The 13311-nt window shown below is 31.7% G+C and overlaps 1 protein-coding gene across 8 annotated transcripts in view; it reads right to left on the minus strand.

Moving 5' to 3' along the window:
- LOC148616835 (solute carrier family 12 member 4-like) overlaps positions 1-13311 on the minus strand; it is a 54765-nt gene that overhangs the window by 25691 nt on the left and 15763 nt on the right. For 5 of the 8 annotated variants that reach the window (XM_088583943.1, XM_088583941.1, XM_088583945.1 and 2 more), the window contains 4 exons: positions 10387-10478; positions 6550-6660; positions 5832-5843; positions 1957-2100 (listed from right to left, as the gene is read on the minus strand). In XM_088583943.1, the coding sequence (XP_088440069.1) occupies positions 1957-2100; positions 5832-5843; positions 6550-6660; positions 10387-10478 (359 nt within the window). Of the gene's footprint in view, positions 1-1956; positions 2101-4366; positions 4381-5831; positions 5844-6549; positions 6663-10386; positions 10479-13311 lie in introns of those variants that run through there. The other 3 variants (XM_088583942.1, XM_088583939.1, XM_088583946.1) reach the window with 2 other exon arrangements.

Consider the following 13311-nt stretch of genomic DNA (forward strand, 5'->3'; position numbering starts at 1 on the left):
AACCTGTCTAAACTGATCTGATACTCTAGAAACCTGTCTAAACCAAACTATTGATACCAGACACCTGTCCAAACCAAACTCTTGATACACCAAACACCTGTCTAAACTGATCTCTTGATACCAGACACCTGTCCAAACCAAACTCTTGATACACCAGACACCTGTCTAAACCGAAGTCTTGATACCAGACACCTGTCCAACCAAACTCTTGATATACCAGTAACCTGTCTAAACTGATCTGATACATCAGACACCTGTCCAACTGAACTCTTGATACACCAGAAACCTGCATAAACCGAACTCTTGATACCAGACACCTGTCCCACCGAACTCTTGATACACCCAGACACATGTCTAAACCAAACTCTAGATACACCTGATACCTGTCTAAACCAAACTCTAGATACACCTGATACCTGTCTAAACCAAACTCTAGATATACCCAACACCTGTCTAAACCAAACTCTTGATACACCTGACACCTGTCTAAACCAAACTATTGATATACTAGAAACCTGTCTAAACCAATCTTAGCTTATTCATGTAAATTTTAAAGGCACTTTAAACCTGTATATATCTTAAACCCCAAAAAGTTCACTTAGGACAGTTTTAAGTGTATGCTAAAAATCATCTTCAAAATATTTACAATTTATTTGATCTATGAATGAATACAATATATCTCTACAAAATAACCAATCCAAACTGATAAAAAGAAACTCAAAATTCAAAATCAAATCAAATAGAAGTAAAATGCAAAATTAATCTCAAACTGGCAATCATTCTGTAATGTACTTCAAGTATATATTCTATATATCATTTTAAATTCAATTAGGTTTATATTAGTTCCATCATTCTCGAGTAAAATTACAAGAAATCAGGCATTTAACCAGTAATGTATAGATATATATGAAAATTTAATATAAGATGCATGACAAATGTATTTGAAGGTTGAACGGATTGAAACAAAGTCAAGGATTTATTGCAAGGTTTCTATTGGTAGTAAAAAGTGATGTTTTAAAAATGGGTCAAAGAAAGAAATGGTTCGGTTGCCATAAACAAATATTCTGGTCTATGATTAATTAGAAATGCTACCCTACAAAGTATTTTGTAACCTTAACACTGACTGATTAGTAGTAGTGCCCTACAAATTAAACTGTATTCTTCACACCATAACAAGACCACAAGGTGAAAACACTTAATCTAAAACCATGTTACATTACTGTCAAAACAATGCAACTTAAAGATCATATTTATTTTTATAGCTTATAAAAGTACTAGAATTACTAATCTATGCAGTGATAGAGTAAACTTTAAAACTGTTAAGAACCTCACAAAGGCTTCTTAGATCATGCTATTAAAGTCATAAAATACATGAAATAACATTATTTGGAAACATGATCTTAAATGCAGAAGATCAAAAACTGCCTCAACAAATCTATTTGTATACAGTAGAACCTATCTAAATGAAACCTTGAACAAGAAGTGAGACATGTTGTCAGGCTAGGTATACTGCAACTCATACAAAAAAACACCCTGTACGCTCCATCTATATAAAGCTACCAAATTTAAAATCAATCCATCCATTGGGAGCAAAGATTTTCTCTATCATTCCATAGAATGAAAAATGGCAAAGTCCAAACAAAACAAGAAGTTGATATAGTACAGCACCCAAAATTGCTTACAAGATATGCCCCATCTATATTAAGCCAAACAACAAATTTGAAATAAATCCATCCATTGGGAGCCCAGATAACTGCAGTGTGCACCAAGAAATGCTACTCTCATATACATGTACCAACCTTTCATTGAGTGCAGGTATAAATTAATTGAAAACCTGTCTAAAGTCTCTTCACATCATTGTTGATAATTTTAAACCTTAGTAAACAGAACACCTGTATAAACCATACAAAGCCTTCAGTCTGTAAGTGGAGTTCAAAAGAGCTCACTGTAACTTACCGTAAGACAGCATATAAAGACAATTCCCAGACTCTCAAACAACCCTGCATTTCCTACAATCCATGTCATACGGATGAACAACAGGACACCAAAGATGTTCTGTATTGTTGGTAGGTAGACACCAAATAATGTACCAAGCTTGGCCTGAAAAAATATAAAAAGAAGAAACTCTAACACTATCATTTTTCTGAACAAACCACAGTTATAGTAAAATACAATGTGATAAATGCTTGGGAATCACATGACAGCATTAACGATACTGAAAAAGTTTATTAAATAGCTGATATCAAATTATATTACTCAATGATTAAATAATTTTAAAGTATTCTCTCATCATTCACCTCTTTAATATGAGTTTTCTTTAGCTACCTTCACCTGAATTTGTGTGTGATCAATCTTCAATATTTTTTTTTCAAAAATCAGATTCTGCCACCTTGATCAATGATTGATTATGATACTGATCATACTTTGTTAAAATATGTCAAAATATATAAATACTGTGAAAGTACTATAGTTCATGGGGTACCAATTTTCATGGTTTTCCTGGGTTTTGTAAACCACAGAAATTGGTCCCCAACAAAAAGGAACTTTTCCATTAGTTTGTATGATTGTTGAACCCACTAGTTCAAGAATCTACAATCTCATAAACTTTCCCTAAACGACGAAAATTGGTACCCACAAATAAAAGTACTTTCACAGTATTACAATACTGGTACATGTACATAGTCATGTGTCGTCTATAACAATTTTGATTTTGCCTTACTACTATCAATCCTACACAATTGTTAAATTAAAAATGTGGTGTAATTGGGGTTATCTATACTTCATTAAAATAATGATGAAACACTCTGCAAAGTGGTTCGAGGTTATTATGGATTGACAGACAGACTGACAGAGGGACATTTACCATAACTATGCCCCTCTTTGACCTTGGAATACCATCAGAATAGTGTAGTAAGTGATCTATTTTTTTCATCCAAACACTTATTTAAAATTTCATCGCATCAGTTTTGAATTTGAAAGTGGAGATGAAAATAAAATGTTCATTACAACAGTGACCAGTCAGAAAGGTGAGATGTGATAAAGTTATCATCAAAACTGATCCAGTTGGTTCAATTGCAATGACAGTATGATTTAATGTTCATGTCTGAAATAAAGAGATATCTGATTTTTCAGTTCCACAGAGACTGGAAAATACCAATCAGTAAAAACAAAAGAAAAATGTTCCAGTTGCTGATAAAAGAGGTGATTTATAATAACAAGGAATATATCATAAACCTCCATCAGTGGATGGTTAATTAACTTTTATGTGCAGTTTCCAGACTTAGATTTGAGTGCAACTTCTTGGCAGAGAAAATTTATATAAGTTCCTCCTTCAGTGTCTTTTTTCTGTCAATAATAATAGTTTTTTTTCTCCAAACTTAATGGTTACACAGTAAAAACCAAGATTTTATCCTCATACTGAATGTGCAACCTGTATTTAAAAAAAATTTGTACAATTTTGTGTTTTGTTGACCACTCATGATTGAATTAAACTGTTCACCCAAATAACCAAAGCTGCAATATGCAATGAAGATGATAAATAGAAAATCCATCCGCAATTGATGAAAATGTTTGAATGAACAATGTGCAAATGACCATAAAGGAAAATTCATCCACCATAATTGATAATAGCTGCAGAATCAGTCAATTATATAATAATTTCACAATGACGCTGAAGACAAAAATAGCTCAATAAAGAAACTATGCACACTAAGTGTGCACATTCAAACAATGTGACCTGCATTATGTGACAAAGATGGTTAAATCATGCCACCGGCCAGTGTGTACATTTCAATAATCTGACCTTGACCCCAAGACAAAAATAGATTTTACCAAGTAATCACCGAATGATTTACTAAAGACTTCCAAGAAATATAGTACAATGCAATGATTAAATTATCTCCCCATAATATAGATCAGCAAAATCGTACAAAAAATTTATAAGCTCCCATTACTGTCTATGACTATTTAGACACCCAGTAGATCTGTTGGAGAGATTCGGCTAATGTCTCACCCTCCAACAGAATCTACTGACTGTCTAAATAACCATAGATGGTCATCTGGGAGATTATAACTTATTATAGTCCTCTAAAGGAAGGACGTATTTATTTTATACACAATGGACTCACTGACTGTTACCCTGTGACTTTTAACCTTGAATTGAACTGAAGAAATATCATTACCGATCCACTGAAGGAGAATCTGTTTCATAACATTTAGAAAAAAAAACTTTATAAAATTGTAGATCAAACATCAAATGGATCAAGAGTGAACATACCATATTCACACAATAAAAAATAAAACTGTTATTATATTCAGTATTGGTTATGAACAATTTGCAACTTGTTAGTAAGTAACTCAAACTTACTCTCATATCACATACTGCTGAAAAAAGAGTTTTTATTTCATTCTTGATACTAATATTTCATAAAACCTACCAAAAATACATTTTCAGGTTATTATTTATTGATAATTATGGATTACTTGTCAATTTTTCTCCCCAAGCAGGTACAACAAGAACACATAGAAAGAATAAAAATAAAAAGGTTGAGCAAAACAAGAAACATGTGAGCGACAGATCACTAGTGATACCCTGCTTTCAATCACAATATAAGGAAAATAAATAAAGTCCTCCATAAACAGGAAGTTGTCAAATTTTTCCAAATATTGCATACCTACATAAAGAATGTGTTAAAATTTCAAACTGCCGTGATGAGTAGTTGCTGAGAAAACTGACAGAAAAAAGTGGATGGAAACAGGCAACAGTATAACCCCCTCTCCTTCAGAGACTTCAGAGAGAGGGAGTTCTAGGAATAGTTCCTCTTCTTATTTTCCTTACTACAAGAGGGCATTATGAGTCCTCATTTTCACAATAGCATTGTGGCTCATCAACCTCAACTGCCTTTTAGATGTTATTATGAGTAACCTACATGTATGCAATAAAATAATTATATTGAAGACCAATGGTTGGATAAGTAAATACAAGTTTTAATTGGCCAAAAAATTCTATTTTGACCTCAGTCTTTGACTCAAGTTAGTATTTATTTCAGCCAATAAATGTTAACAATGACCTTTGTGAAAGACTTACCACTTAACTGTAAAATAAACAACTATTTTTCAGTCTGATATAAAATCTATTTACTATAAATAATTCAAAGGTTGTAAAATTATAACTAAGGATACAAAACAAGCATAAAGGTAGAATAAAAAAACCCTAAAGAACTAGCCTGCACACTGGCCAAAAAAGCATAGTTAATTAGGAAACTTCTGGGTTGGCAAGGAGGAAAACAAAAACAAAAGAAAGGTTACACATATTGCTGAGCAAAAAGAATTTCCCAGTCAGACAGTCTTACCAATTGGGCCAATTAGACAGTCTTTACCACTGGGCCAATTAGACAGTCTTTACCATTGGGCCATTTATACTGGCTTTACCATTGGGCCATTTATACTGGCTTTACCAATGGGCAAGTTAAAGATAAGCAAAGATAACTGATAGATCTTTCCATCCACTTGAAAAGTCATCCTTTATCAGAAGTGACCATTTCATGATTTAATTTATTATTTTCATGCAGTAGAAGTAAAGGAAAGGATAAACTTATAAGGATAAATCTAACAACTATATTTGGTTGACTTAAAGCCAGGCAAATCATCCCTCATGACTTATTTATTTATGAAAAATAACCATTTCATGACATTGACTGCCAATACAACAGACTAAGATTTCTCCATTTCATTTTTTTAAAAAAGCAATCCCAAGCAATGCAAAAAAAGAAAACAATGCAAAAATTGTATTTCATGCTTTTAAACCATATTTGCAGAAATCTCCTCTATACCTTAGTACTATCCTGTAATTTGAAAAAAAAGAGAATCAAAAAGTAAATTGAATTAATAAAGGTTAATAAAATAAAATCTTGTGATCTGAATAGAAGTCAATGCTTCAAATACAAAAATCTTGTGATCTGAATAGAAGTCAATGCTTCAAATACAAAAATCTTGTGATCTGAATAGAAGTCAATACTTCAAATACAAAAATCTTCTGATCTGAATAGAAGTCAATGCTTCAAATACAGTGATAATACAGCATTAAATGAAAAATGTCAAAACAATATCAAAATTGTTAGATATAGCATTTCACAAATTTTTGTGCAAATGTTACACACCAATTTGGATGCCCATAAAAAGAAGTAAAACATGGTTTTTCTTTGGCAACACTCTTATCAACAAAATCACCATGATAATAACTTTGAATTACTGATTTCCTTGCAACAAAAAAAATTTAAAAATGTTTATACTTAAATTCTCTTTTAGATGTCAATTCAACATGATTTTATTTTTTTTTATATAAATTGAAACATGATTTTCAGTTATTGAAATTGTTTGTCCTTGCTGTCACGACCAAACTATTACTATCATCACCATTAAAATGTCCCCAATGTTACTTCATCATATCCTTACAAAGAAATGTCCCTACTCTTACACAGAAATGCCACTACTGTTATGTAGTGTCCTTACTGTTTACATGAGCAATCCTCTCTGTAACTGTAACATTACCTGTTTATCTTTGTCACTGTATTCTTTGGTCATGTTTGGTTCAATTCCTGCCTGATAATTGGCAATCCTGTTGAGGATCTGAGAAATTTTTCCTCTGGCCTGCAAATCATCCTGAAATACAATCAAGGCGTGGTTAAAAATTTTCAGTGTAATTCAATCGGTACAAAAATGGACTGTAGAGAAATATGTGTTGTTAATACTACTGGCATTAAAAAAAAACAACCCTCATAATATATCAAAAATATAAATTCACCAAACTACTTGGCAATTCCCCCTTACCACCCAACTCCCCACCCCCCCCCCAAAAAAAAACAAAAAAAAAAATTACTAAACAAAACAAAACAAATTAGGCCATCACACAATTACAACTAGAGACAGTTTAAAAACAGAGCAAGTTGAGACAGGGAATCTGTCAAAGAGACAAATATATCATCAGACTGCAGAAAAAAATAAATAGAAAAGGCAGACATTGTATTGGCCATCAATGAATGTTTAGAAATTACCTACACCAATAGTCTGTCTTCAAATCGGCCCTGAAACAATTATGTCTGTTCAACAATAAGACTAATAAGAAAATTGAAAAATTAAGCAACTCTATCGAAAAAAGCAATATATTAGAAGCACATATCTACACTTCATGAGTACCATAATTATATTAGGAAAGTATAATTTGTGTTTAGCTTAATGCTTAAAATGTAGCCTTAATCTAGAAATGATATTAAATTAAGATCCTAGTTATCAGATAAATAATGAAGTAGGAGAGGGACAGTGATGAGGGAGCTAATGGACTTAAATACCATTCCATTTAACTCTCCTTAGTTTGTTGATCATTTTAATGAGAAATTTATACTGATGGCATCTTAGAACTGCAAATGCCAATCTATTTCAAAACTTTGCTGACGGGAATAAAACAGGAAAAAAATCTACTGCAGCTGACTTTCAAGAATGACATAATTGTTGATAATTTTTTAAATAATTGGATGTTTCATTTTTGATGATTCTTGATTTTTTGATGTAAAATCGTAGCACATAAGCTAGCTATTCATGTCAAAATGTGTGACTGGTCAATGCTTCTACACATGGATGAAACATCAAAAATGAAACATATAATTCTTTTAATTACATTTGATACATCACTCTTATTTAATTTCAGAAATACATAGAAAATATGCAATACACAGTGATCAATAAAAGTAGTCCACTTAACTGAGGCATGGCCTTTATAAACTGCTGGATGTGTTTCCGACTCATGAAACATCATCTATAAAGCCAATTAGTCAATGAGATAAGCATATTTTAATGACATGCACAGTAAATGTCGTTATGTATATGGCAATCATTAATATAAAGAAAAGGCCTATTAAAACATAGATGAATGTAAGGGTGTTGTTGAAAAATCAGTAAACTTTAATGAGATGTACATTCTGTGAACAAGAGGCTCTTATTGGAGCTTAATTGTATTGACATTCTATCAATGTTCTTATAATTTTTATTTTTTTTTGTGTGTGTGGTTCTCACCCTAATGCAAATACACGTATAGAATGTTAATTCTCCTTTTTTTGGAGGTAAATTAAACTACTGTCAACCTGCTTAATCCAATACCTTTAAATTCCATAATCCTGTATAATTAGACACTTCATGACGGTTAAAAATTAATCAACATAATTCATCATTTTCACAAGAATAGGAATCATGATTAATAGTCAACAGCCAACCTACTCTCAAAAGGACAGACTGTGAATCTTATTTAGGATAAACAAAGCAAGAATTCTTGATAAATAAATCAAATGGCCATTACCCCTATCCCTCAAGACTTAATGGGAGAAACTATACTGGTGATTTGTCTCACATCAATTATTGTCTTTGATTTCAAAACCATATGTAGTCAATCACAAACTCCATAGAGTTGATGGCACTGATCATTTATCAATTCCAGTAACTGATGTTGACACTTCAATGTCTACTGGTGCATTTCTCTTTTTTCAGTAAATGTGAAAAATATATGATTTTACACAAAGTATTACGTCCCCAGCCACAGTTGTCTGCATGGAAATTTAAAGTTGACAAAGTCCCATAACTACTGTAAAGTTTAACAACAAAATGGAGTGTTACAGGATCAAGTATACATAGGGCAAGCCACCCTATATAATTTCAGCAAAATCTGATCACCAATAGCATTTGAGGAGTAGATTCAAATAGCACAATAATGGACACCCAGACCTCCATATACACTGACATATTGTTAAAGTACTTATTTTTGCTGTTTTCACGGTAGACTGAAAATCACTAAAAATAGTGCCTGCGAAAATGATTTTAAACATTATATAATGCTTATCTTTTTTTTTTAAATTGCAAAATTGGTACCCATAAATATGTTCACCTAACAAAATCTGCAAAAAATAATATGTTTACAGTATGCAACAAGCATACATTTGTACTTGTTACTAAAAAAATTGGCTTGTTTTATGAAATAACTAATAGCATTATAATGATCATTGATTGGTAGATATCACATTCATTTCAAGATGAGAGCATTCCTTAATATCAAACTAGGAAACTCAGCTTCAAATTTGACCAACATGTAGATAAGTAACTTTTTAACCGGCTAAAAGCAGTTCACATACACTACAGGCTACAGTTCTTGGGAAGAACAATCACCATTTTATTTGTCTCCCACCTATCGCAAAAGCAGGGGAGTATGGAATTTGTTTTTCCATCCTTACGTCCATCTGAAAATGGTTTCCAGAGCCTAACTTTTGAACGCCTTCATAGAATTTCACCAAACTTGGACAGTTGAAGGCTTAAAAGGTAAGGAAGACAGTATTTATGTTGAGGTCAGTAGGTTAAATGTCAAGGTCACAGACATAACAATATAATTTTGCATTTTGCAATATTCCATGACATTTTACTTTGGTTGCGAGGTGGGAGACCTTGAGCACTGCTCTTATTTTACTTGTAGTCAACCAGTTATAACCTTACTTTCAAAATACCAGTGAAAAGCAGCAACTATTTTCATATGACTTGGACAGTGATCAACCAATCAACTGTATACACTGAAGAAGAGGGTGCTACCAGTGAATAGTTGTTTTTATAAAATACATCATCAAAATAATAAATTTAATTAATTCACCCATGTAAGGTCTTACTTAACACCCACTGCTGGAACAAATGCCCCCTTTATGTAATACCAAAAATACACTGAACCTAGATCTATGCATTGTAAGAGCATGATCAGTGTGTACATGTATGTTGATCAAAAGTAGTCGAAATAAAGATTAGGATGTGTAGTTTAAAATCATATTTGTAATTTACTACTAAAATGTATGAATATTGTTTATATGTGTGAGTAATTTGCCTCCATGCTGTCAGTTAGCAGAAAAGGTTAAAATGTAGATTTTCAGTATTATTTATTCAAGTCAATTTTGTAAAAATGTGCCATTAGCATAATGACTTTGAAAGCCTTATTTTCCAAGCTTTGCAATGGTACGTAATATAAAGATGTCTTTTGTCCTAAGAATTCACAGTGAAACTTTGAAAATTATTTTTTTGACATGCAAAGTAAAAGGAACATTAGAAGTGGTAAGTAAGACCAAATTCATTAAAATGGGTTATCTCCCCTTCGCATGCAACTGACAATAAATATTTCTCTTCATGTATATCTACATCCAATACACAATCTTAATACAGAGCTTAATCAATATCAATAATGTGGTTTATTAGCATTTGTACTTCAAAATACAAGGAAAATTGGATGGACAGAGATTTCTGTTTACTCCCAAAAAATAACCTTTATGTCTAAATATTGTGATAAGCTTAGAGACCATTTCGTAAGTATACCTCATAAAGTGCCATTTGGTGTTCGAATGGACTTTCCAGCTCATCATGCACAGCCAATGGTTCACTATCTCGATTCTTGCTTGTATCATCACCTATAGAAAATAAAGATCAATATTTGTGAAAATCGAAATAAAGGATAGTTAAAATGTAAACATAATACAAAATTTATGAGTACGTACATGTATGTATCTGGTACCAACCCAGTACACTAGGAAGTGGTTTGTGTGACATTGTAATCTTTAATGCTTGGAAGATGACCATACCATGATGAATTTCAAATTTCCAGTGATTTTCGCCAAAAACATCAATTGCTAAAGACATAATACAAAACTAGAATTTATACTGTAAGCCAAAAATATGTCAAGTAAAAACATTTTTTTTTTGTTCAGGCCTTTTAAATAGTAATAAATGGCATCATTTGAATTTGGAACATTTTTTCAAATTTTTACAAAAAATATCATTAGTTTCCATGACTACAGAATACAAAATGCCAATTAAAAGTGTGCATTCAAGTGAAGCAAAGTTAGGAATTAAAAAATAAACGATTTCATGCCAAAATGATTAAATAATGATTTATAAATATAAGAACTAAATTCAAAAGAACTACACAAATTACTTCTTCTGATAAACAAACACAGAAAGATAAGACAAATAACTATTTTGAAATTATTCCAGTATTACACATCATCTTGAAGGAGAACTAAATTTGATCAACAAGTAAAATCTTCAGAAGTCAATTTTCTAGGGAATACTATCACATAAGCTATCCATCATACTTGCTTTATTTCTGACAATGAAAAAGTTTTTCTATTAAATAATATTTGACAATAACAAGTTTTCCTCCTATAATAAAACATCTTGCCAAAAACAAGAGATGAAATCAATTCAAATCATGCTTCATACCAAATTGAACACTCTTTTCAAATCAATAGCTAAATTTACAGTTGTTGTTATGATCACAAAGGAGCGAAAAACAAACAAGTTGTTAATGATACAAGGAACATGGAATTACTCAATTTTGACAACCCAAACCACCAATTCAGTTTTATTTAAAGTTGTTGTAATTATTTTTACGCAATAACACAATTTAACAGTATAAACCATGCACAGAAATAACAAATAATTATCACATAAATCTATTTATAGCTATTGTTAAAGTTTTGGTTTGACTTGCATGTATTTTCACTGAACTAGCTGTCAAGTGCATTAAGTCAAGCTGTGTCAGTAGGAATAAAATGGGTGAAAAAAAAACCCTTTTAATTAAAAACCGAATTAAAGTGGCGAAGACTAGACCCGTTTGTGCTAACTGTGGGCTAGTTGATGAGCTCAATACACACTACCACGAGGAAAGTTCATTTGTTCTACCCAAGCCCTACCTCATGGAAGTGTTAATTGAGCATGCTCATCAACTTACCACAAAAGGGTCAATTTCTTGTATTTTGTTATATGTATTTTCAAAAGATTGTTTGTAAAAAACATTAGTCACACCCCTAGAACCTTCTCCTAAGGCACTTCAATGGAACCATTGCTTTTTCCTTGTGCAACATTGTATACTATTTCTGAAGTCCTGGTTATACCTTATACCTTAAGTCACAATCAAATTCTGACCTAAATCAACATAATTGTAACAACAAAGTCAGGAAGACGCACTTCTTCTGGTTAAAGCAAAAAAACAAAAAGAATTTCCTATTTTCTTTGAAAACTGACCCAATACAGTAACAATATCTTACAACAATGTTTTCTCAAACTTCAAGAAATGGTTAACCATAAACAGCAAGTCATTTCATCTTCATTAAATTACAGACCTAAATAATACATTAACTGAAACAATGATAATGAAAGTGAAATAAAATAGGCTCAATTCATGCCTGAGTTTGATTAATTTTCTCCTATGTTACCTCCAGGAAGCAATCAAATCACTGCATTGTCAATTATCAAGTTTTATTTTAGTACACTATTCTCCTCTTCATCTTGACATTTTTACAAACTTTTAAGCCAATGAGAATATCATACTAAAAAAATATTTCAAGAAAAAACTAGAAATCTATTGTAATCCTGATAACACTGTATTACAGAGTGTATCATTAGTGTAAGTCTGAAGGTCGAGGACTGTCTATTTCTGACATTGGACTTTTAACATTTCATAAGCATAGGTCCTGGGCCTTTAAATAAATAACATTGAATCTCTAATAAGGACCTTTGGTTTACATAAGGTGGACTTTTGATTTGAAATCTACAAAGGTCCAGGAACTTCCATCTTCATAAGAATATTTGAATCCCTGGATTCTTTCAAAGTACAAAGATTTAACAGGCAAACTTAAATGATATCGTCTGAACTAGGTAACATAAAACTTTGAAAAAAAATATGTCTGAGGATATCTATGTGTTTTTTCTTTAATCAGTTATGTGTTTTATGATGTGGCACACTTAAGAATATTCACACACTTAATTCAAAAAGTAGTTCACAAAGTTTTGCAGTGCTGGGGCTTAAATGGTTTCTACATTATATGTTACTTCTTAAATTTTCCTGGTACAGATGGACCATTGAAAGTACTATCATTTTTAGATTAAGAAGTGAGTATTACTAGTAGCAACCAGAATTTGGAATCATGGGAGTTAGTAAACTATAAATATGGCATTTCTTTCTTACCCATGAAAATATGCATAATAAACTTATACTAACAAGTACCAGTAGTATTACAAAAGTTTGAGAGTCACCATATGCACATTTTTCGGCCTGAAATTATCCATTAATACATGTAACAATATGATATATAGCTGGGCACTAGAATTCCAATTTCTATCTGACATCCTTGACAAGGGTAATTTAGCACAGCGAAACATACACTTGTTCATTTTCAGGTTAATCTCAATTGTGGAGTTTTCTCATAGAAGGCCAAAAAAAATCAAAAATTCTAGAACACT

The sequence above is a fragment of the Perna viridis genome, chromosome 5 (genome assembly GCF_037379345.1).
Source record: "Perna viridis isolate PV_CMFRI_1.1 ecotype Kerala chromosome 5, ASM3737934v1, whole genome shotgun sequence".
In the NCBI taxonomy this organism is placed as follows: domain Eukaryota; kingdom Metazoa; phylum Mollusca; class Bivalvia; order Mytilida; family Mytilidae; genus Perna; species Perna viridis.